At 47.4% G+C, this 26035-nt stretch overlaps 1 protein-coding gene across 1 annotated transcript; it reads right to left on the reverse strand.

Moving 5' to 3' along the window:
* Positions 1–930: 930 nt before the first annotated feature.
* Positions 931–17029, reverse strand: RND3 (Rho family GTPase 3). The gene is made up of 5 exons (XM_068407421.1): positions 16696–17029; positions 16518–16605; positions 8498–8607; positions 6825–6959; positions 931–2932 (listed from the first exon to the last, which is right to left on the reverse strand). The coding sequence occupies exons 1-5, from the start codon at positions 16843–16845 to the stop codon at positions 2681–2683; spliced, it is 735 nt and encodes a 244-aa protein (XP_068263522.1). The 5' UTR covers positions 16846–17029; the 3' UTR covers positions 931–2680.
* Positions 17030–26035: the final 9006 nt, after the last annotated feature.

A 26035-nucleotide genomic window follows, 5' to 3' on the forward strand; every position in this document is an offset into this window, starting at 1 on the left:
CCCTTGCTGAGAAGAAATGCTTCCTAATGTCCAACCTGAACCTCCCCTGGCAAAGCTTGAGGCTGTGTCCTCTTGTCCTATCGCTAGCTGCCTGGGAGAAGAGGCCAACTCCCACTTCACTACAACCTCCCTTCAGGTAGTTGTAGACTGCACTAAGGTCACCTCTGAGCCTCCTCTTCTCCAGGCTAAACACCCCCAGCTCCCTCAGCCGTTCCTCAGAGGTCAGACCCTCCAGACCCTTCACCAGCTTGGTCGCCCTCCTCTGGACTCGCTCCAACACCTCAACATCTTCCTTGAAGTGCGGGGCCCACAACTGGACACAGGATTCAAGGTGCCTGCCTTGACTTTACCAGGGGAAAAAGGCTCGTGAAGGTGGTGAGGACGAGCATCCCGGCTGCACTCAGCGTTGCGTGTCCCCTGGGTCCAAACAGGAGCTGACACCCAGCAGAACTGCTGTGCTGGGACAACTCTTCCCAAAGGAGCCACAGCAACCACGACGTCCCAACGGTGACAGCAAACAGGCACATCCTTTGGTTAGGAACGTGTGTCTCTGCTGAACTCACAGCGGGCAGCAAGGGACAGTTCCCAGGAACAACCTGAATAAAGGAGACCCTTTGAAGAGCAGCATCCAACACTTCGGAGGCAAAGCCAACCAAGAAGTCACCCACTCTACATACTCAAACCTAACGCCAAAGAACCCAAAAGGCCGTTTCAAGGGTAGGTTTCATTTCTATCCAATCACATCCCACTCCCCAGCTACACCTGGCTTGGAGCTCAGCACAATTAAGTCCAAAACGCACAGGTACTAATGAACTAACACACAAAGGCCATTTCCACTACAAGTCAATTACTTTTTTTTTTTAATTCGAAGAAAAAAAAATGGTATTTTTAATAAATACTGCAGAAACATTAACCAAACATACAAAGTGACTTCAACAATTAAAAAAAAGTAATGAATGTCCTGTTTTATAACAGTTATAACTTATTTTTTCCACAATATTTAAATACAGAAAGCACTTACCAGCTATTTTGTAATACTGCCCTAAGCGCACTGTTGCATCAGTCAAAAGCTTATTATGGTGGTAAAAATGTCTTTTTATGGGAAATAATCAGAATGGGTGTTTGTTTTTTTTTTAATTCTTTTATCAGATGAAACAAAGTGCCAGGAACACACAGTTTTAATTATGGTAACCCTTTACCTTTGCAGAAGTGAACGTGAACACAGCTTTAACACTTCCAAAATGAAGCATTTACCCTTGGGAACGAAACGCTTGTCCTCAACAAGCGACAGCCACGGCGGTTAGAGCTTACAGCACCCTTCTTTTGGGAGAAGCTATGGAGTGAAGTCGGTCAGTAAGCAGCTGCAAACAATTTTAAAGGCAGGTTTATTCAATGTAACAATAGTATTCAGTAAACAAAAAAGGATTTTGACGTAACTGGTTCACCCATGTTTCAGGATTGCTGTCTGGATACGGATATATTAGTCTTAAAGACTAAGGGCAGTATCCAGTTCCCACTGGGGAGCCCTTAAGGCGTCACAGTTCTTCAGACCCCATTTCCTCACCACGAGCAAACGCAGTCTGCAGCGAGAGATGGCTGCCCCAAAAACAAGAGCATCGCAAAAGATAACCTGGCTCTGCTGGCTCATTTGCAGATTCTTGGGTTTGTTTATTTTGCAATGATAATTGCAGTGAACCACATCACAGAACAGCCCTTCGCTGTAGCACGTACAGAGGGCTAGATCCTGGGATCCACCCGGCTCTCCAGCTCCTCACAGCAGCAGAGGAGTCTCGGGGCTTCCCCACATGGGCAGTAAGGCTTAACGAATTATCCTGGTTGTAAAACTAAGGATCGTTTGTCACTCATAGCACCTTCCACTCGAACCTACAGCGACATACCCACACAGCACCACCAGAACTGGAGATCATTCCCACTCTAAACCACAACCACAAAGAGGAACAGGAAGTCAGAGTCCTGCGACGGGCAGGCAGTTTGCCCCCACGCCCCGATTCGATCCGTTTGATTTCCACAGTGTGAGGGCACCTACAATGCTGGGGACCCTCAGACAGTTGTCTTCATCACCAACGTGCTCAAACAGCCTCTCAGAAAGGCAGAACTCCAGACTTCTCATGTACAGTGTTTCCTCTCAGTGATGCACAGGCCTCGGCGTACTCTCCATTTTAACGACAAGCTACTAAAAAAATTAGATCATATCCTTTGGAAAACCAACTATAAGGTCACAGGGATAGTTCCTTAATGAGGAGGGCATATTAATAACGTCATCTTTAAAAATAAAAAAAACATTAAAGTATTATTTTAATGAAATCAAAGTGGTAGCATCCAGGAATAGAGCGTTAATAAAAGAAACAAGCACTGTCAGTGACATCTCTCTTCTTGGCAGTGTTACTTCTCCATTCACTCTCTTTTCTCAGCACATTCAAACATTTTCCCTTTTTTTTTTTTTTGGCATTTTCTTCAACGTGTCATTTCCTGATGCCACCTCATTTAGAGCCATTTCTTCTCGCTGCTCAGTTCCTAAGCACAGTCTCACACAACAGGTGAAGTCTCCATTAAAGCACTGGCATAAGCCCTCATTAAATACCACGTGGCTGCGTACTTCATCGAGCCTCCAACCCCTCCCGGACGCTCTCTTCCTCCTTCTCCAGGAAATCAAGGTCCTTCACATCACCGTGCAACTCTTTGCTTTGTCCTTACGCAAGTCTGTGGCCACTGTGGAAAGTTCTGGCCTGCCTGGCATGTGTGAAATCCTCTTTGTGGCCCTCTGCGATTTGTTTCGTTTAACGTTTTTATTTGTTTTGTTCACGCACGCCAAAGTGGCAACGTGAAAAATGTCTCTGACGCTGTTTTCTGACTGTAAGGCTGAGCATTCGATGTACGTAGCTGCTCCAATCTGCTTGGCCATATTTGCACCCTAAGGGGAAAAAAGAACAGGCAATCAATACCAAGTTTCCACAGAGAGCCAAAGCAAACCCTACAATTACTTTCCAGCGCCGTTTTCCACACACAATGTTTTGTGAAAACCCAAGCTAAAGCTTCAGCTCCACAGCCAGCAGCTGATTTTGCAAAATAAACAGAGCTTCGGTTCCAAGATGCGTTAAACAAGTGTCAAAGCATCATCTCCTGTGCCGATAAATAATGCACTTTGACTTTTAAGTGCATTAAAAGTCAAAGCAGAGATATTTCTTGCAGCAGCACAAGGAAAACAACACACAACTCCAGCAGATGGCAAAATCCCAGTACCCTGTCGTGGATTTTGCTACTGGAAGACAATGCAGCATTGTGAGGCCACATCTGGAGTAACTGTGTCCAGTTCTGGGCCCCCCAGTTCAAGAAAGATAAGGAATTACTGGAGAGAGTCCAGCAAAGGGCTACAAAGATGATCAGAGGGCTGGAGCATCTCTGCTACGAGGAGATGCTGAGGGAGCTGGGGCTGTTCAGCTGGAGAAGAGCAGACTGAGGGGGGATCTTATCAACACTTACAAATACCTTAGGGGTGGGTGTCAAGGGGAGGGGGCCACTCTTCTCAGTGGTGCCCAGCGACAGGACAAGGGGCAATGGGCACAGGCTGAAACACGGGAAGTTCCATCTGAATATGAGGAGGAACTTCTTTGCTGTGAGGGTGCCAGAGCCCTGGCACAGGCTGCCCAGGGAGGGGGGGGGGGGAGTCTCCTTCTCTGGAGATATTCAAACCCGCCTGGACATGACCCTGTGCAACATGCTCTAAGTGAACCTGCTTTGTCAAGAGTTGGACTAGATGATCTCCAGAGGTCCCATCCAACCCCAACCATTCCATGATTCTGTGACTGTGTGAAGAAATGGCATTGTTTCAATGGAATTTTACTTCCAAGGGATGAACCTTTTTAGTAAGTCACAAAATCCAACCACATCCTTGATGTGCCACTCCTCACAGATTCACGGGCCTGAGGTACAGGCACAGGTCAGTCCAACCCCTCCTCTCTGCTCTAGTGTCAGGCTGATGGCACTCACCTCTCTGTACCCATGTCTCCAGTAGCACTATTTACACTGCAGTGATGCAGCCACCTTCTTATCAATTCTAAGCGGGAGCAGCTGATAAAGGACTATCAGTTTGTAGGACAAGCCCTCCCCACAGTGAAACACCTCAATTCCTGCGAACCAAGCCCAGCCTACACCTTAGAGCCTCAGCAATGTTTGCTCAGGTGTAGCTGACTGGAAACTGGCTGGAGACAGGGCTTCATCCTCCCAGCGCTTCCTGACAGAGTTAAGATGAACAGTGAAAACCCCACGAAGCTCTTTGATCCCATGATGGAAGTAGCAAGGCAAGGGAATTTAAAAACAAGCTGTGTATCTCGACCCCAGAGGACCCTGTCCTAGAACTAGAGCAGGAGAGCACTGGGTTGCTTCATGCCACCAGCCATCTGGCAACCACAAGAGATAGAAACTCAGAATCACTCAGAATCACTCAGAATCACTCAGAATCACTCAGAATCACTCAGAATCACTCAGAATCACTCAGGTTGGAAGAGCCCTCTGGGATCATCGAGTCCAACCATTGCCCTGACACCACCATGGCAACTAGACCAGGGCACTAAGTGCCATGTCCAGGCTTTTCTTAAACCCCTCCAGAGATGGTGACTCCACCACCTCCCTGGGCAGCCCCTTCCAATGCCTAATGACCCTTGCTGAGAAGAAATGCTTCCTAATGTCCAACCTGAACCTCCCCTGGCAAAGCTTGAGGCTGTGTCCTCTTGTCCTATCGCTAGTTGCCTGGGAGAAGAGGCCGACTCCCACTCCACTACAACCTCCCTTCAGGTAGTTGTAGACTGCACTAAGGTCACCTCTGAGCCTCCTCTTCTCCAGGCTAAACACCCCCAGCTCCCTCAGCCGTTCCTCGCAGGTCAGACCCTCCAGACCCTTCACCAGCTTGGTCGCCCTCCTCTGGACTCGCTCCAACACCTCAACATCTCTCTTGAAGTGCGGGGCCCAGAACTGGACACAGTACTCAAGGTGCGGCCTCACCAGTGCCGAGTACAGAGGGACGATCCCTTCCCTAGACCGGCTGGCTACACTATTCCTAATAGAGCCCAAAGAGATTGCCCAGTCTAAGCTTTTGCTTAAGTAAAGCACAGATGAAGTGATGGGAGTTTGCTGAACTATGGGCTTCCCTGTAACACATACAATGTTCCCTCTGGCTGCCGAGTAATAGCTCCTGGCTCTGCCCTTGTTTTCAGCTGCCTCCTGTTCCTAAGGGGTTCAGGCAAAGCTGTGACACCAGAAGAGATGTGAATCTTCAACTCCAGGGAACAAATCCACCTGCCAGTGGATTTTTGATCGCTATGGAAAGGGGTGAGAGTTGGTGATTCTACTGAAGTACTGTAAAAATGCAACATGAACCTGTGTATGTAATAAGTGGCAGACAGTATTTCCTTTTAAGTTTAATATTCAAAGAAAAACAGCACAGAAAATTACAGCGCTGAGGCCAAACATGAATATATACACATGCAACAGTGGTAGTTTGTAACCAAGATGACACCTTCTGCAACAAGCAGGATTTAAGGACACTTCTGAATTCTTTTACACTAAGGTAAAAAAACTGCCATCTAGTTTCATATAAAATTGTCTGAGATGAAGTGTAAAAAAATGCCACAACCAGCAAAAGCCATCACAGTGCAACACTCCATGTTATATTTTAATCAAGATACTCAGTTTATGGTATCTTTGCATTTCCAAATTTAAACACGGTGTAGGAGGCTGCGTTATTAGTAATCGCGTATTAGGGCTGTTGGTTTGGAAAATCTGAGGTTGTGGATAAAACATGAGAAACTGTTTGACAGCCCAGGATATACACACTAGCTGAAGTGCCTTCTGGAGGTACCACGCTCACACCCTGCAGGGTGTATGTCAAACCATCGCTGTGATTCAGCTGCAAGGCATGACACACGTGTGAGTCATAAGGGGAAGGTTACCTCAGAGCCCAGTTTTCCCCTTCTCTACCTCCTGCTCTCCCATGGCCTGATTCTTCTCCCTTTCACCTCAGCTTCTCTATGCCCTGATGCCTGGCTCCAAACTTCTCACTTCCCCAGGAGCAGAGAGCTGCTGCCAAGAATTAAGATGCTTTCTGGATTTGCTGCCCCCTTCAGAGGGAGCTACAAGGTGTTTTCACAGAGATGTTTTCAGGAAATAGGATTTTTAAGGGGTCAGACTATATGAAATGCTTGTAATGCATTGAATGCTGAAGTAAAATGCATGAGATTCAAATTTTCAGAGAATCACAGAATCAATCAGGTTGGAAGAGCCCTCTGGGATCATCGAGTCCAACCATTGCCCTGACACCACCATGGCAACTAGACCAGGGCACTAAGTGCCATGTCCAGGCTTTTCTTAAACCCCTCCAGAGATGGTGACTCCACCACCTCCCTGGGCAGGGTTAAGTTTGAACAAAAAATGTGACCAATTTACCAGTACATCAAAAGGACACGTCACATCTCAGTTACTGTTTTGGCCTCTACAGGCCCAGAAAAACGAGTAAGTTTATTTTGAATCCACTTAAAAGGCTCTTTGCAATCAATAAGGCTACAATCTCGTGGTGCTTAAAGCATGCATTGTGGGGCTGCACGAACTCCTGCTGCCTCCAGTCTGTGGGTAGGCTTTGCCTTTACTCATAATAGTTTTCAAATTCACCTCCAGCAACTACTAGGGTGTGTGCACCTGACTTGTAGGACGCACTCGCGTCAACGAGGGGAGAAGCTGTTCGTAAAGACGGCTGCAGTGATAGAGAAGTCTTATCTTCCACTCCCAAGTACAACAAAGGACGTGGCACATACCTGATCGTAGGACACGGGTGTCTGCCTGTGATTGGAAAGTTCCACTAGTGTGCTTACATCTGTGCGCAGATCCGACTTGCAGCCAACCAAAAGCATTTTGGTGTTCGGACAGAACTCCTGGATTTCACCTTTCCACTGCAAAATTTTAGGTGGTTGTTATTATACTCGAGTAGGTGAATGTTTAAATCCAAAGAAGCAATAGATACAAGACCAAGTTTAAGAAGTCACGACATTTCACCTGGAAATATTCTTACGTAATAGTTCTATCTACCTTCAAGCTGATTTCTAAAGGCATTAGTTCCAGCAGAATCTGGTCAAGGATGAAATGTTACAATCTCATTCACTCATTAATTCCACCGACTTACTAATCAAGAGGGAATGAATTCAGATTGTTTACCTCCAGGAATAAATGTTTACACACCCAGCCACAGCCGTTTGCAGACAGGAACCAATGAAACCTGCTGTCACCGCATTCAATGGCTCCTCCAGACAGAGCTGGAGGCAGGTCTTGTACGACCACATTTTGTGTTGCTATATAAATACAGCATTGCTATATATTGGCTCATGGCTACATCCTCACCCCGAAAACTACACAAATCTGTCAAGGGTTCAGCTACTGTGAACCAGTAATAAGCCCTTCAGACAGAACTTGATATATTCCTTGGGTTTCTTCCCCCTCTACATGGTTATTTTGAGAACACAAGGAAGCCAAAAATTTTGCAGCATAATCTGAACAGATCATACAACCCCTAAAACTTAAGGATATCATTTAGATTTAAAAGCATATTAAGAAAAATCTCTTATGGAATTAAGCAGCAGTATAGCAACCAACGCTATCAGAGGCAGAAAAGAGAGTTCTAGATGCTCGTTGGCACAGTTGGTGGCTGAGAGAATAGTCTTCAGTATTTTCTGTAGACTATTCAGAGCACTGTATGCCTCTTTATTCTCAGTGACACAAGAAACACTGGCCCCAGCTACAGAAAAAAGGAACTTCAGGTCATTAAGCCTTAAATACAACACTGCAAAGTTGAGTCATGCCCAGTGAGCAAGAAGACCAGGATCACCTTGCAAACACAGAGCCTGATGACCAAAATTCAATGTTTTAACTCAGGGAAAGGCTGGCACTGAATCTGGCTCACTGAGCTTGTGAAACAGCCTGAAGTTTGGTGCAGGATTGCATTTGTACGCCACTGCTAGGTCTTCTGGTGGCTTCCAGAGGTGTTTGGCACTGGCTCTTCCTAACTGCAGGTTGAGAAATTATGTAAAGCCATGGCAAAAGTCCAAACACTTGGCAGGCACGTTTTAACCGTCTTTGCGACATGGCAACGTTTCTCAGCCCTGTCTGCTACGTGAATGTGATGTGAGAGACAATTTCTTGCTGCACCCAGCCCTGCACCTCACACCACCCTCAACAATTCACTGCTGACTAAGGGCTGAGGAATGAGAATTTACTTCACCCCTGAGCATCCATTAGGGAGCTTTTGTTTTCAATTAACATTCATCCCTTTCAAACAAATGATCTCAAGTTCTAGCAGTGCAGAGCACAGTCCTGTCATCCCTCCCTTAAAAGAAACATACTGAAGTTTCCAACGTAGGAAACAGCACGACTCTTCAGGGATTTAGAGACAAGCTCCTCAAACAGTTCTGTACTCAAATGTTCCTCAAACACTTGCCTTTTTTAGCACACTGTCAAGAGTTTCTGGCCGACTGATGTCGAAGCAAATCAGGACAGCATCAGAATCTGGGTAGGAGAGCGGGCGGACATTGTCGTAGTAAGGAGACCCTGCAGGGAAACAAACAATGTTTTTATTAGGTTATAATTTTCACTTTCTGCACTTACTCAGAAAGCTTAGGAAGGCTTTCAGTGACGGTCTTCAACAGCACCCAGCTACCACCTTCTCCTCAATAGCACCGTATTCCCAAAACACTCGTGGCAGCTGCTCATTCCCCCGCTTTCCCTCCTCACCTCCAAAAGCAACATTTTTCCCAAATAATTAAGAGTGATGGCATCCCAGTGCTCCATCTCCCATCAAAATCTTGTGATGCCCCCTCCATAACAAGGAAAGGGAAATCGGGTCAGCTCAAGTTTAAGTCCCAGCATTAACCCACAGGGATTTGACTTTGAGGACAAAGCCTTAACCTCCAAAAGGCTTCTCCAAAGCAGATTGGTCACACTTGCACTTTCATCAAAAATCAGAACGTGTTGAAATAAACCAGTTTTGATTCTTCTAATATTTAAAACAGTTGCAGGAGCAAAAAGCATCTTTAGTTGTCGTGGATATCAGCAATTTTTAGAAGAAACCCTGGCTTCAAACTAAAGCATTTGTTGCAGTACCCCAGCAGGGAAGAATCCCAGTCCTGTAGGCACGCACACAAGTTATCTGCCACAAAAAGCCTCACCAATCTGCCAACCAATATATGCTTGCAATAAATGTTTACGTTTAGCCCATAAAACACATTTTCATCAATGAGATCAAAGCTAATCTAGTAATCTGACGGAGCATAAATAGGTCCAACATTGCACTTTGTGCCTGTTTTACTTCCAGAGCTGTTAAGGGATACGCTGGATTTCTTTCAGAGTTGTCATGACGTGCAGAGTCACAAACACATCTCCAGAATCAGAAATCTCATTTTTATCATCTGGTGAATTTGGGAACAGGTTTGGGGAAAATCTTCCTTTTTTCCTAGGAAGTTCCAGTCGCTTGGTCACCATTCGGTTTGGCCTTAACTGCTTCACTTACTGAGGAGCATTTCTGATTTATAAGGGTCCTTAAACAATTAAGTGGTCCAACAGGATAAGGGCTTGAGCTTTAAAATTCATGCCTGCCACTTACAATGTGTTTTCTTAGTCATACATTCCTATTTCTGTTATTTTTCTCATGAACCTAAAATACAGCGTAGAACACACACAACAAGAACACCCCTTCCAAGAGTTTGGGGGTTATCGGTTAATTATATCACCAATTTTCCAACTCTCTAGAACTAATTGGCTGTAAGGTCTCAGAGGCTGAGCACACCATTAAGTGGATTAGAGAAATTCCTCGAGTTTTTAAGTGACAGACAGCTCATGCTGTTGCACAAAGCAGAGCGGGGAACGGTGTGAACGGATGGCAGATGACTTCAGTTGGACAGCTTATACTGGAAGGAAGGAGTCAAGAATCCCAGGAATGTTGTTTTTGAAATGAAGAGGAACACATGGGGAACGGAGCGTTACCAAAGTAGGTAGCAGAAGGTAATTTGTCGAACGAGACTATTTTATCCCAATGCTCATCTTCATAAATGATGTCAATCTAACAAAGAGGCAGCTGTCAAAAACTGCTCTTCAAAAAGCAGTTAGCTGTCTTCAGCGGGAAATGACATGTCTGAGAGAAATCTAAGCGAGCTGAGCTGACCCGTAGTTAACTATTCATCTGAGCTCAGCTCTGCCTGCAGTGACGATCAACAAGCATCTTCTACTACTAATTATTCCCCATCGCTGCTATTACAGTGCCTTCACCCCAGAGCCCCAGGGTCAAGTTAGTTACCCTGGAGCCCCAGGGCCAAGTCATTTGCCCTGGACAGAGGAACAGCGGAGCAAGCGTGCCGTTAGCTAGCCACCAGCACTGCTCTGCGGCCTTCAAGGGGCCAAAGCCCCGGCTACACGCGGGCGAGAGCCGCTGCCTGCCCAGCACATCTCACAGAATCACAGAATCAGTCAGGTTGGAAGAGCCCTCTGGGATCATCGAGTCCAACCATTGCACTGACACCACCATGGCAACTAGGCCATGGCACTAAGTGCCATGTCCAGGCTTTTCTTAAACCCCTCCAGAGATGGGGACTCCACCACCTCCCTGGGCAGCCCCTTCCAATGCCTAATGACCCTTGCTGAGAAGAAATGCTTCCTGATGTCCAACCTGAACCTCCCCTGGCCAAGCTTGAGGCTGTGTCCTCTTGTCCTGTCGCTGGTTGTCTGGGAGAAGAGGCTGACTCCCACTGCGCTACAACCTCCCTTCAGGTAGTTGTAGACTGCACTAAGGTCACCTCTGAGCCTCCTCTTCTCCAGGCTAAACAACCCCAGCTCCCTCAGCCGTTCCTCGTAGGTCAGACCCGCCAGACCCTTCACCAGCTTGGTCACCCTCCTCTGGACTCGCTCCAACACCTCAGCATCTTTCTTGAAGTGCGGGGCCCAGAACTGGACACAGTTACACACTTATCTCCCCGCCGAGCTCAGGCAAGTAAGGGCAAGACCGAAGATCATTAATGCTCGGCCAAATGGTTGCTGGCTAGAAAGGAGCCTCAAAAAAGCCTCACCCAGAAACTAATTCCTCAGACACATACCTATCTTCTCACTCACCAGTTCTTCAGGGATACAACATACCATATATGTCCATCAGCACGTATTTATGTATACACAGAGTCACCACCTCCAGCCCAGAGACTCCTTTCCACTGTGTCAGCTGTAGCCGTGTTTGTTTGGAGGGGTTTTTTTTTTAGGTTTTCCTTCTGAACCTCTCACATTTATAAAGATGCTGAGCCAGAGTAAGTACACTTTTATAGGCAGCCCTTCTGCTCGGATACAAGCTAGGAGGAATATTTGCCACCTCCTTTTCTTCGGGGCAGTGTGTGGCAGAACAAACGGGAACCATTTAAACTACTCAGGCTGCAGGATCAACAAAGGAAATTTCCTGGTCCCATTCTACAGCGATAACTGAACCTTTATTGCTGCTCAAATAAAGAGGGGCTCCGGCCCTCGCTGCGCGAGCCTATTCACTGTGGCATCTCAGCGTTTCGCCCAGAGAAACCCTCAGAAGCCAGGAATCTCAGGAATGAGGCTCAAGTCTGAACACACAACTTGTGCACAGCCCAGCAAGGCTGCTCACTCTTTTTTTTTTTTCAAGTTAGTCTGCAGATTTGAAGCTGCGCCAACCCTAGAAAACAGAAGGAGAACGCAGAGCTACAGCTATGGTAATTGTGGAAAAAAAAAAGAAAGCCTGTTTGTGACTCTGTTCCTACAAAATAAAACATTTTTGGCAAAGATGACACGGATCACTCTTCAGTTTTATCAAGGAATTGCTGATAATGCTGTAGTTCATCTTTGTGGTGGAAGTATATTCCAGCTGCAATCCCCCTTTTTTAATCTGTTTGGCAGTTTAAATAATTTAAGCCAAAATAACTTAAGCATTAAGAATGATCTACTTTTAAAACCTTATGTTTCATGCAAAGTACAACATAAGTTTGGCTTTTAAACTGAAATAAAACCCCTCTCTCCAGCAATATGGTTGGCTTTGGTCTACACAAGATACCAAGCTTAGGCTTAAATGTTGCTACCTTAATAAGAGAATTACATCACTGGAAGTTAAAGCACACTTAATTTTTTGATGGCTCAGTACTACTCGAAGATGCTAGATCACAGAGAGCTGACGCTCTATTTGTCTGCAAGACCCAAAGCCACCACCACCACCAGTTCCAACCAGGAGGTTCAGCCCCACGTCCCACCTACGGAGCTGAACCTGGGCAGCTCCTGCTCGCCGCGCTGCTCAGCCTCTGCTCGCCCGCGGGCCCGAAGGGAAGCGGTGCTCAGTAACAGCAAAGACTTTACTATTTACACACCACCAAGCAGCCATCAGGCATTAGTCTTTGTAGCCTTTTGGACTCCAGTCAACTGAAAGAACAACAGATGAACAGCAGCATTCTCACTCCCAAACCCTTGGGCTCGCTAATTATCAGCTACACAGAAAACACATCAAATACTGCAGCGGCCGCTCTAAGTAGCTGACTCACTGCTGATGGCTTTTCTCCTCCCAAATCCACCTTAGCTGTTTTGGGAGAAATTCCCTACACAAACTCACCTGCATTATCATAGAACTCATCATCTCCAAGCACAGGAATATCACAATATTCATAGCACCTCAAAGAGAAAACAGGACTTTGGTAGGTGACTTGGCACTCCTAGTTATAAATTCTAATTATTTCCCCTCTAAAGGGGAAAAAAACTATAAAGACTAGTTACTGTTACTCTGCCATGAAAGAAAAAAAATCCCATGGCCCACTACAGCCAACTTGCAAGTGAACTGGAAGGCAGAGACAGAAGTTTGACATTTCCTTTACAATGCTTACTGCCAGAGAGCTCAGGGAAACAGTGACTTTAATTCACGTACGTTTCAGATGTCTTCTGAAAGATTCCAGCAAAAAGCTTTATAATTAATATTATGTTTCTATATAGACACTGAATACATTGTGCACGTTCAAATCACAGTAAAGCCAACCTGATTTAAAGCTCCAAGGTCCTTCTGGATTTAATTATATGCTAATCCCCAGCAGTGCGTAAGTATTTCTGGCCCTGTTGAGAATTATTTTATTGGAGTATCCAGTAGTTTCCACAGTTCAACCAACAAAAAAGAAACTAAAATATGTTTTAGGGAGACATGGGTATGTAAAGCTAATTAACAGTAGGTGATTTCTGTGCCACAGCTGCTGTTGTACTAGCAAGAAATACAAGTATCAAAGTACTCACTTTTAATGGAAGAAGCCAAACCGTTGGTAAACACACCTTAAGACCATGCCTATGGTAGACAAAAACATCTAATACACAATTATCCTTCACAGGGTCCATGAGACTACAAGATGAAGCTTCAGCCTGAAGAAACTTCTACTCTACCTAGCAAAACAAGCACACAGCTCCCAACAGCTCAAGACTGCCATACGATGTTACCACAGAGTGGAATAATTTATGGTGTCCTTAGATTGCAACCAGACATTCCTGCTTTGAAAGAAGGGTTGGTAGTCCAAAAACCAATTGAAATTCAAGTTGGCAAGTGCTCTCCTTAATGCTGTGGTTAATTTAAATCCTTATAATGACTTGCAGAACTAGACAGTACCAGAAAGTATTTGAATAATGAGTCTTCCCATTCCACTCTTACTTCTAAGAGTGTTTTGTCCCATATTTCTACAGGCATATCCAAGATAGAGCAAAAACTTCCCCAAAAATTAACAGCTAGCTTTAAAATGTTCTATCAAATTGCGTGACTCTCTACATTTTGTACCTGAGTCCTCTAGGAAAAAGCACATGATTATTATATAAAGGACCATAAACCAAAACTGTGACAGCAGGGCCTGTTCTTGCCCTACCACAAGACTACTTTAACCAGTGCCTACAGCTTTTCTCATTTTCTCAGGGAGAAAAAAATAATGCTCAGAGTGCAGGACCTTCCTTCCAAAGGATTCAATGCAAAACCTGACATTTACTTTAACTCAGGTTAGGAATTAATTTGCAAGGCAGCCTGTTGCACGCTCCCAGCTAGAAAATAGTTAAAGATGGACATTGAATACTGATCAAGTCATCTTGAAATATCTGCAGTACACTGGAATCAAACTCAGCAAATAGGATCCTTCCCCCTCCTCCAAGAGATATTGAAGCACCTCAAATGACTCAAGCCATTACCTCCCCCCCCGTGTTGCAATGGACATTATCTTCCATTAATATTAGGCAGTTAATCAGTCATATTTTTAGGTTAACTAGATCTAGTCCTGCTTTCAAAATGTCATTAAGACATTTACTCTAATTCACCAGAGGACTAGGACAAAGACTTGTAAAAAATAAATTACCAAGAATTTAAGATAATGCTAAGCCACTATCTTATCTTCTGATGCCCCTGATCCAGCGATGTGATTTTTGCATTGGGTTAATGGGTTTTGGTGGTGGTTCTTCTTGCAGTGGGTGAGAAGGGCTGTTTACAGAGATACAATTCTTCATCTGCAGAGTCCCACAACCAGAGGATCCACCATTCAGTAATACTTTATAACACCAAGAACATTTCCTCTTCAGTTTCAGACTGCAGACAAATTAGCCACTTGATCTTAAGCTTCCAACTCAGTCTAATTTTCTGTGAGTTCCAGGACAGGCCCCAGAGGACGACATGCACACGCAAAGGCTGGCAGGTGTTTCTTCCACTGCTTTTGTCTTTTGAAGTGCTACAGAATATTTCAACACATGGGTGTCTCCAGCCTTTGACATCCAGATTCCAAACCTTCCCATGTCAAACAGCTTACCCTGCGTGTTGTACTTTAATAGCTAAAGATAAATTTTTCCAAAATAACTTTAACTATTAATTTTTAATAAGCCCTTACTCCACAGAGTTTGCTACAGCCAGCTTAGTAATCAGGATGAAAGCTCAAACCAGACACACTCTGGAAGTCTGCAAGTCTTACTTGGCATAAGATTAAAAAAAAAATCAGTTCAGAGCAATGCTGATACTGGTTGTGGGCACAGAGATTGCCTTTTCCCAGTAATCGTGTTGCAAGAATTTGGAATCATTTCCTCAACAGCAGGAGGAAAGCCAACTCACCGCCTAAGCTCTTTTTTTTTTTTTTTTAAGAGATTAACATTTTCTTTCCTGGTAAAAGGACTGCTTTCGTGTTTAGAAGGAACTGCTGGGCCCAAATTCCACATTAAAATGCTATCTACACAACCTGCCTGAAGAAGAAAGGGCTTGCACACTCTGTCACGCTCCTCCAGATTTTTTCCAGTCACTTCTGCAGAGTTACTGCTGATCCACACCTGCGTTAATGGTTCATGGCATCATTCACCCCCCACCACCTCTCCCCTGAGCTCAGTTACCATGCAGCAAAGACTCCCTGGCTGTCCACACTTCTCTCCAGCACTGAGCTGGCACGTTCAGGGGTCCATCCCCACCACCCTGGCAGTAAGCTTACTCCAGGGCAGCAAGATCTAGAATTCCTGGCCTAACATGAGACCTAAGACAGCCAAGCACCAAGAACCTCATGAAAGAGGGTAGATTTAGATGAGATATTAGGAAGAAATTCTTTGCTGTGAGGGTGGTGAGACACTGGCCCAGGTTGCCCAGAGAAGCTGTGGCTGCCCCCTCCCTGGCAGTGTTCAAGGCCAGGTTGGATGGGGCTTGGAGGAACCTGGTCTGGTGGAAGGTGTCCCTGCCCACGGCAGGGGGTTGGAACTGGATGGGCTTTAAGGTCCCTCCCAACCCAAACCAGTCTATGATTCTATGTGAGCCAGGGTTTTTGACACGGCCACTGAAGAAGAGTGGTGATGAGGACCCTCAGAACCGCTCGTGGTATGTAAGAAAGGACGGCTCCCTCTGCACCCTCAGAGGGCCAGAGACTCCTGCCTATCTCCCTACATTTTCCATTTTTAAAGACTTCTCAAAAGCAGGGGGAAAAGTACTGTATTTTACAAAATAAAACAGGCATTAAGGAGGTCACAAGGAACCCAAACGCGAGCTGATGCAGTTTACAATTAGCATATATAAACACCTCTTCGCCCTCCAAGCAGCTGAAGAAGGGTTTCACATCAGCAGAGGAGCAAAGGCACCCCCGGAGCTCCTCGGGTGAGCCCCTTCCAGCAGGGCAGGTGAGACACAGCCCCTGCCCTCCCCTGCAATGCTGATAAATCGCTTCAGGGAGCCTTGCCCACACCCTTTCCCTTCCCCAGAAGTCACGGATATCGCTGAAGTACACCTCAGATTTAAAAAAAAAATAACAAAAACCAACCCAAAAGCAGCCGCTGCCGCTCGCATCTGGACACAGGCACCCCCCCCCCCCGCCGCGACGCCACGGTGAGGGGCTGCGGGGCCGCTCTCCTGCTCCCCCCGGCTCCCCCGACCGACGGCTCCTCGCCGGTTTACACACACACACACACCCCCAGACCCCCCGGGAGCAGCGGGAGGGGGGATCGCTCACCCGAGGTGTCCCAGAGGCTGAGCTCGATGCGCTGCGTGTCGATCTCGAAGCTGGCCGTGTAGTTCTCGAAGACGGTGGGGACGTAGCTCTGCCGGGAGACACCGCACGGTCAGCCCGCACCCACCGGCACCGGCACCACCACCCCGGCCCCCCGGCCCCAGCCCCGGCCCCAGCCCACCTCGGGGAAGCAGTCCTTCGCGAAGACGTGGAGCAGCGCGGTCTTGCCGCACTGGCTGTCCCCCACCACCACGATCTTGCACTTCACGTTCTGGTTGGGATCCATCACCGCTTTGCTCGATAACTTCTGGCTCGCTCTTCTTTCCTTCATTGATCTCGGCTTAGTCCCTCGGCCGGCCACAACAAAAGAAGAAGGAAAAAAAAAAAATCCCACACCTGGTTCTTTTAAAAAAAGAAATAAAAATAACTAAAAAGAAAAAAAAAAGAGGGGAAATCCCCGTGCTGCAGTGGCAGAGCCGCGGGACTCGCCGCCTCCCCGCTCCGCTCGCCCGCCGGTCCCGCTCAGACTGCTTTGTCCCCCCCCGCCCGCCGCTATTTATAGCCTCGCGTCCGCCAATCACCGCCCACCGCCGGCGCGGGGCCCGCCCCCTCGCCGCGCGCTGCCGGCGGAGCAGCGCGCCCCCTAGGGGAGCCGCGCGGCGGCGGAGCCCTGAGGGGGGGCGGTGGGGTGTGGGTGGGGGGGGTCCCGGTGCTGCCCGCCCCGCCGGGACCCCGTCCCGCCTGACCGCCCCCCCCCCCGCCGCCCTCCCGGCTCCACCGGGCCCGGGCCCGTCCGCTGAGGGCTGGCGTGAGCCAGTGCGGGCGGCAGAGCGGTGTCATCCTGTCAGGGAGAGGCCTGGTGTGGGGCCGGCGCCCTCAGGAGCCCTGCGTGGAATAAAGGGCGCTTTTTGTGGTGGTTTTTAAAAATTTTGTACAGGCCGCCTATAAATCTCAGTGCTGCGACAGGGATCTTTGGCATGAGGGGTTTTGTGGCCTCCAGAGGGGCGGCTGCTGCCCGCCGGGGTCCCTCAGGGAGGTGCCCCCCTCCCAGGGCTGAGGAGAGCCCCTGGGCTGGGGCCTGGGCTGCACCCAGAGCCAGCTCAGCTGGGTGGTGGTGGTGACTGAGGGCAAAGGGGTCTTTCACTCAACACACGGTCACAAGGAGCATGTCAGGACCCCAGAAAAACATCCCCACCATTAACACGCTCCTTTTTTTTAGTTTCCTCCACACAAACCCAAGTACTGCTGGATAACGGCTGAACGCTGCTCCGAGTGAAACAGCCATTCTGTAACAGCGCGGGGTAAACCCCTCCTGAAGCGACAGCCCCGAACAAGGGACGGTTTGTGAGCGGTTCGGAGCACGCTGCTCCGTCAAGTGCCCCTCTCCTCGCCCGTATGGCTCCGCGTGGCAGGCAGACGGACGCCCTCGCAAAGGGCTGGAGCAGAGCCTGCCTCCCCGCCCCGCGCAGACCTCACCTGCCAGCGTCTCCCAGCGCAGATGAACACAGGGGTGGCCTTCGTGAAGGCCTTATCTCTTCAGTGAGTCATGCAAGTCATGAACTACCTCTGTGTCAGTTCTGGGCTGAAACGTGAGCAGTTAATAAAGTTTTACAACATCCTGAAGCGGAAAGCGCTGCTATCTTGTGCGTGTTTGACCGTAGGGAGGTAATTCAGTGACGCAGACAAGAGAATCCCAAGCATGACATTTCAAAATTCAGCACTAATATTCTTGATTCTGTTACGATGTGTCATGTCTTCAGCTGGTCAAATTGCTCAGCTCTAATGAATTTTCCAAAGAATTTAAGCCTTGGTTTCTCCTTGGAAATCATGAGCAAAACACTAAAATTTGCAGTGGGTGCATTATTTGTAAGGCCTTACTGAAAAGTGGGAGCAGACAACTTTCCATCTCTCTTTTTTTTGAAATTAAAAGCTGGTCTCAGCTACTTTGCAGTCTCCATCCATCCCTGCTGTCCACCAACACGGCTTCAGCTCCTTGGACAGATGATGGAATGAGAGAACAGTGAATAAGCAGTGGGGAAACTTATTGCTCACAGCAAGTTGGTTTTCTCTCTTTTTTTCAGCCATGTACATTTGAACAGGAGATAAGTCTGGAAAAACACAGTTGCATGAATGCTCTCATGTCTTCTCCAGAGTGCAGAAAATCCTGTTTCTCCATTCCCCTCCACTCCACACTGAAACACCTGGCAGCCTCACAGGCAGATGCAGGTGGGGATAGAGCTCTGGAGGTTCAGCTCTGGCTCTGTGTTCTTTGTGAATCCAACATACCAACAGAGGCATATCTGTCAAATATAAGAGGAGAAGAAATGGGGTTGAAAGAGCTCTTTGTTAATCCTCAATGGGAGCTGGGTCTGAACGTCTGCTCCCTATCAGTTCATCGTCACCTCCGTACGGATGGAGGCAAGATGCACCAAAGCTGGCGCTGATGCTGCCCGTTCCTTGATGGTGGCTCAGCTTGGCTGGGAGCGAGGGTGCCCGGAGAAGGAATTGGTGCTCCCGGGCACTGCGTGCTGGGGCTGGGGGAGACGGCTCCCTCACACAGCTTGCATGGAAAATTCGCCTGCATCCAGCTATGTCAGGAATGTGGAAACTTCAACGCGCATGAAAACACTTACTCATCATGACCACAGAGCTTCCATCAGCGCGCTTCCCAGCAATGTCATGTTTACATCCTTTGTTTGCTCTTATGGTCCGGAGGCTGCCAGCATCACCCAGCTAAACCCCAGGGCTTTGGGGTGCCCTGCAGTGCTCTGGGTGCTTGTGACATTTGATAAGCTGCAAAACACCCCTCCCTGCTGAGAAACCGCCTGCTTGTTGTCATTCCTTGGGGAAGCTGTTCCAGATATGTTAATCCCCGTAAAACTATTATTCATGTCATACTCTTAAGTTTAATGCCTTTTCCCATATCTTGATAACTAGGGGGATAATGCAGCGGGGGTTAACATTTCCATCGGTATTTTTCACACGCAGTCTGGATTTTGATTTATAAGGCTGAGTTTCTTGCTTTGCTTAGTTCAAATTCCTGATTCCTTTCTAGACTTTCACAGTTTCTCCACTTTCCATCCAAGAAAGCAGTAATATATATTAATAACATACATACAATCTAGTATTATGTGTGGTAATGACTACTGATCTAGTATAAGATATTATGGGAATATCAAAGTACGTTTTTCTCCTCTCACAAGTAATCTGCCTGAACACTTTCTATGACTATAATAAAACAGTCGAGAACAAGTGCTTTTAGTATCAGAACGACTGCTTGATGATTTAAATCTAAAATTGCCATCAGAATATCTCTCCCTGCAATGCCAACTACCAAAGCATCTGTGGAAAGTATTAAACAATATACATAAAACATGAACCTTACACATCCCATTCCCTCCTCCTTTCTCTGTGTGTGTAGCTAAATGAGATGTACATTAAAAGAACATTATTAAGGTTTAAGGTCAAACACTTGTGTATTAGGAAACGCGTATTTCCTGTGTGTCGGAAACGTGGGCTCCCCTGTGAGTATGTGGTGATAGCCATTAATTTCATGATCACGTATTATTTTTTCCCGAGAACCTATTCAGCCCACAGAGCGATATCGTCACCTTAACGAGCAGCTATTCAGAAACATCTGTACTTCTCCCAGGCCAGCGTGTAATCCGTGCCTCATTTAGGGACGCTATTCAAAACCTCCTTCCGAACACGTACCCATTTGTTATCGCTTTCCTCTTCTATGGGACTCATCAATGTCATATTTGAGTTCTTAACAGATGAAAAGAAATTATTTCTCGCTGCTGCCTTATGGGATGACGTGATCTGAGGAGGCCTGTTTGACAGGCGAGAAGCAGTAAGGTCAAAACTGAGAACAAAATGAAGCTTGACACTTTTATAATCTGTATTTTGGCATTTAGAAGTCTGGCCACTGAGAAAGAATTACATAAATTCATAAAATTAGTCCAAGACATCAGTGACTCTCCCTCACCTGACTGAGGGGTCGTTGGGTGCTAAGGCTTGGCTGGGAAATAAAGCTCAGCTATTCCAAGGAACTTATTCCTCTTGGGTGAACGCATCTACACCAGGAAAACCCCTGGATAAACACAGTAGAAGTGTCTCGTGCAAACCTGACGTCAGCTGCTTTGCTGTTACGTGATGAACAAGTTGCACATCGAGGGTGTTCTGCCACCCGTGAAATCACGTGCAGCTCCAGGACGTTTCCTGCTGTAAGATGGTGTAGGGAACCACCTTCAGTGAGCGAGAACTCATGTGAGAAGCCAAAAATCAGCGTTCAGAGCCCACAGCTTTAACTTTGGTATTTTGTCTAAATTCCTAGTGCTGTTGGGCATTCCTCACTCGTACAAAATCAGCACAAACATCTTATCAAGTACTTTCTACCCACAGACATCAAAGAGCCCTTAATCTGGATGACAATATAGGATTGAATTTCAACAAAAAGGAAGAATTGTTTTGAGATTTATTTTTTTCAAAGCCCCGTCCAAATTTGAAGAAACATCCAGACTTTTATTAAATTGATCTGGATCTGAACTGTGATCTGAACCGGGCTGATCTGAAGATCCATTCAAGTGTGTGGAGAAAACCCTATTGAATTTATTGTGCTTTGGCTCAGAGTGAAATGATTTCTAGCCGTTGTTTAAGAATACCCTGCAGACAAAAAGATTTCATTTTCAGTTCCTGGTGGTTAATTATGGAAATTCATTATAGAGGATCAGCAGTCCCAGTTGCTGGGGAGACAGTAAAACTATTTGGTATGAAATTCTAGCCTAGAGCTGGATGAAAAAATTTCTGGCAGAATGGTTTTCCATCAGAAATATTGATATGCTGAAGGCAAAATGTTTTGCAGAACTGCTTCGATTTCAGTGAAATTTGGTATTAGAAACTTTCTGATACGAAGCGCTCTGTTCTGATTTAACCTTTTCTTAATGAGATTTAATTATAAGGTGTGTTTATAATATATTTTTTTGTAAATATGTAAGAATTGGGTAACCTTGAACATGCTGACTTTAGTCAAAGGATGGGTTTCATTTCACAGGGAATTTTGAAATATTTTTTTTTTTTAATCCTATTTTGGGGTGGAAAAAGCAAGTGAACTTGTGTAATCCCTGATTCTCACCCAGCGGGTGCTGGGGGCCAAAGGCAGAGGCTGGGAGCAGCTTCCAGGGCAGAGGGAAGGGGATTAGGTCGGTGCTGCGTGTCCTTACCCATTCCTGTGAACGCTGCACTTCACAGGGCTTCCCCGAAGGCTTTCAATTATTGCTGAAGAGCTGAAAGAACTCGGCAAATAATAAATGCATATTTTTGGCCGTGGCACCACCAAGGAGGTTTCATTGTCCCGAGGAAGTTAAAACTGTTTCTCCTCCAAGTGCTGCCGGCTGGAGCCGTGCTCCCCACCCCTTCATACCACACCAAGCCTCAAATATTCAGTGAACCAAAGCTTTCCTGGCCGCACAGACATACTTGTAATTCTTGCCCCTGTGAATGAGTAACAGCAGCGTCCGGGGCAGAAGCACAGACCCTCGGAAACATAGCAAACATTTTTTTGGTGCCATTTGAAACTCTTAACACGCTTCAGCATCGATTTTTATTGTTATTTTCTGGCCCCTAGGCATGCCCTTTCCCACCGCAGAGTCGTGGGGACCAATTCTGCGCTGAATTTCGCCGCTTGTGAGGCTTGTGAAGCTGGTGGCTATAGGCAGTGCCAGGCTGTGATTAATCTGGCTCTGATCTGCAGAAAAACCTCAGGAATTTTGGAGTGGGGGAAGCAATAGAATCACAGAATCACAGAATCAACCAGGTTGGAAGAGACCTCTGGGATCATCGAGTCCAACCGTTGCCCTGACACCACCCTGTCAACTAGACTATGGAACTAAGTGCCATGTCCAGGCTTTTCTTAAACACCTCCAGAGACGGTGACTCCACCACCTCCCTGGGCAGCCCCTTCCAATGGCTAATGACCCTTTCTGAGAAGAAATTCTTCCTAATGTCCAACCTGAACCTCCCTTGGCGAAGCTTGAGGCTATGTCCTCTTGTCCTATCACTAGTTGCCTGGGAGAAGAGGCCGACTCCCACTGTGCTACAACCTCCCTTCAGGTAGTTGTAGACAGCAATAAGGTCACCTCTGAGCCTCCTCTTCTCCAGGCTAAACACCCCCAGCTCCCTCAGCCGTTCCTCGGAGGTCAGACCCTCCAGACCCTTCACCAGCTTGGTTGCCCTCCTCTGGACTCGCTCCAACTCTTAATAGAGTTCTGCAGGACAACCACGGGCACCCACATGGGCAAACCACCCATCAGTTTACCCCGAGAAGTGACGACTGGCAAGTGGTGGGGTTTGCATGTGCAGAGCTCAGTGAAGCAAAGAGCAGAGAGGAGAAATCCCCTGCAAGAAGCAGCGGTGAACAGCGCGTTCTGCGGTGCCACGTGGGGATTCGGGAGGTGCAAGGGCCTCCGTGGGAATTGGGCAGCTAAACCTCTGGCCCAAAATAAGAAGAGCAAATGTTTGACCTTCTTAAAGTTCCTCCTAGCCAATCACTGCAAAAGCAAAAGCTGCTAGAGCAAATCCTTGCCCCCAAATTTCTAATTAACTAAAAGCCGTTCATTTTCCAGGCAGCTCCTGCGTGACCACGGCTGTCGGCACTGAGGGTTTGCTGCTTCAGGAGGAGCTGCTCTCCAGAGCTGCTTGAGTGAGGCTGCGAAGCGGAGCTGCAATGCAAAAATGAGATTTCAACCAAGCCCCCGGGTCAAACAGGACATTTCTGGGTCGCGGTGACCCTGGCCTCGATTTTCGCCCACGCTGCCTGCAGCCAGGAAGGTGAAGTGCAGAGTTTCGCTCCATTTCTTTGCTTGCTTTGAGATGCTGTAGTGGTGCATGGAGGGATGCGACATTCTGCATCATTTCCAGACCCCAGAAAGCACCAGCATAGGATGGATGGTAGCGGGCAGCAGGCTGGGGGTCCCACAGCTGCCACTTCCATCCCACCCCGTGGTGAGAGCCTGTCCCACCTCGGCACCTCCTAAACCAGATTAAGCTGAAAAAGTGTGAACGTCTGTGGGTCGCACACACTTTGACTCCCTTTAAAGAGAGGCAAATGTGAGGTTAATTAGGCAAGTGTTGGTTGCAGCAGGTTTCACACACTTTCTGCCCTGAGATTTCCATAGACAAGGAAAGTTAGTGGCTCTAATTAAATGACTCAGAAAAGACTAACTGGTCTTCTAACGCATCTTGTGTTTGGTTTTGTAGTTGGGTGTTTGCAAATGAACTGTTCAAAATTTTAAATCTCTTCATCCTACACTGCTGTTTACTAAATAAAACGAGTTTTATAGGAAGGTTACAGCAAGCAAGGGCTTCTGGAGCGGCTTCACTTGGGGGTTTGAACTTGGGGGTTTGGACTAGATGATCTCCAGAGGTCCCTTCCAACCCTTAACCATTCTGTGATTCTGTGATTCACTTTATTTGCAACTTGATGTACTGCAAAAGAAGGGTTGGAGGGAATCTGCAGAACGTCGCTGCTCCATCCCTTCACCTCCAAACCCCACAGAGCAGCGTGTGGGCTCCATGCCAGCAAAGATCACAGAATCAATGAGGTTGGAAGAGCCCTCTGGGATCATCGAGTCCAACCATTGCCCTGACACCACCATGGCAACTAGACCATGGCACTAAGTGCCATGTCCAGTCTTTTCTTAAACCCCTCTAGAGATGGTGACTCTACCACCTCCCTGGGCAGCCCCTTCCAATGGCTAATGACCCTTTCTGAGAAGGAAAGATTCCCCTTTGCCTCTCCAGGCCCCAGAACAGACCGGCAGCAGCAGCGGGAGCCAGCGTAAATCGCTCCAAACCCTCTCTGCCTATATTGGATGCATTAAAAGTTAATTACTTAGCTTAGTTATTTCATATTAAAGGCGAGACTGAGCAATAAGAACCAAATCCTCTCCTCAGATAAAGCCATGACATCAGCGTGCGCGGTCTGGGAGCCCTTTGGAGCCCAGGGCTGAGCTTTCCCTTTTGCATAAGCCCGTGCTCAGCACATCCAGGTGTGCGGCTGCACACGCTCGGCTGGCTCTTAACGCACGGGTTGGATTTCAGCTGGAACATGTATTTGCAAAGTCAAAGGAAAGCCTCATTTTTATCACCATAAAAGGTGAGGAGCGAAATTCCAGAGCTGAATTTACATGTCCTGCTGCTCCTCAACGTGGGAAAAGAATGCCGCGTCCTCCCACGTCTCTGCTTCCCATCCCAGGTCTTCCTCCCTCCCTCCGACTTGTCCGTGCAAGTCAAACCTTTTCTGCCATGAGCCAACAATTAATTATAAGTATATAATCACCTCTCGTAAAGAAAGATCCATGCAGAAGCTGGGTCTGGTTTCCTCGATGCTCCCATAGTTTTTCTCCTGCTATATTTTCCATATTAATTAGAGAACCCCATAGTTTTCACAGGGCTGGGGGGACATCTGGCACAGAAATATCTCCTGACCTCCTGCCTAATAAATAACGATGGGGAGAGAGGGTTATCCAGCAGCCAAGCTTGTGCGTGCCACGGCGTGGGGGTTTGAGGGGGTATTCCTGGTGGGAATGGAATGCCTGTGCGGGGTCAGCATCCCTGCCAAGGTGCTCGGGGCCAGAGGCACTCTGCAATTTCATCCCTGTGCAGCTCAGCAGGGGATGGATGGTAAATCATGTCAAAAAAAAGAAAAAAGGGAATTTGGAATGGAGCTTTGGAGATGTGTCACATGGGGAAGGAGAAGGATGTTCTTGCAACAGTTTTCTCCTACAGTAATGAGCATGACAGAGAGAGTGGTGCGCTGGCAATAATTAAAAGCTAATTTTAGACACTAAAATGGGTAACTTCTAAGGTTTCTGGAATCTTCTGCTCCAAGTACAAAAGCGACTTACTCTGTTCCTGGTTTTCCTGCTAGTTTTCCAGTGGGACCTGAGGGCAAGCCAGTTCACGTCTCCGTGCCTTTCCTTATCTGAGGCTCGTAGTAACTCCCAGGCTCGCAAGGGCACCAGGAGGGCGAACTCATTGCCACCGCCTCCGAAAGAGCTCTGGTGCCTCCTGGGAGCCTGGGGCATGGTGGGTGCCTCTGCTGCCTCCCTGCCAGGTCCCCAGGTGCTGCCGGCAGGAGCCCACACTGCCTGGGGCTGCTTCCCCCAGCCCTGCTCCTGGTGGGTTCAACTCAACCGTGTTGGTCCGAAATGTCTGAAGCACCTCAAGGAACCACCTTCAAGCCTGAAAAGCTTAGAGGTGATGATCAAACGGTCTTCAGCCCATGGGGCCTGGCCCTGATGAGCTGGAGACAGATGGACAAAAGCAGGCGGCTTCTTGCCCTTAGGTGGAGGCTGCGGGGAGGCAGGTTGTGTTGGAGGGAAGATGGGGCTTTGTCAGGCGATGCTGGGTGCTATCATCAGTCAATAACAAGAGAGGAATATTTACAAGCTCCTCAGCCAGACAGCACATAGGAGCGTGCAAAGCCACCCCAAGCCCAACAGGAGTGATGACCACCCCGG

The sequence above is a fragment of the Nyctibius grandis genome, chromosome 9 (genome assembly GCF_013368605.1).
Source record: "Nyctibius grandis isolate bNycGra1 chromosome 9, bNycGra1.pri, whole genome shotgun sequence".
NCBI lineage: Eukaryota > Metazoa > Chordata > Aves > Nyctibiiformes > Nyctibiidae > Nyctibius > Nyctibius grandis.

Bases quoted from the DNA above. Each gene is read 5' to 3' on its own strand.
- RND3 (XM_068407421.1), bottom strand. From the start codon at position 16,845: ATGAAGGAAAGAAGAGCGAGCCAGAAGTTATCGAGCAAAGCGGTGATG. The intron at 6,960-8,497 runs GCAAGTGTTTGA...AAAATTTTGCAG, and splicing joins TTGACAGTGTGCTAAAAAAG to TGGAAAGGTGAAATCCAGGA. The intron at 2,933-6,824 runs GTATGTGCCACG...TTTTCCCCTTAG, and splicing joins CACCCGTGTCCTACGATCAG to GGTGCAAATATGGCCAAGCA.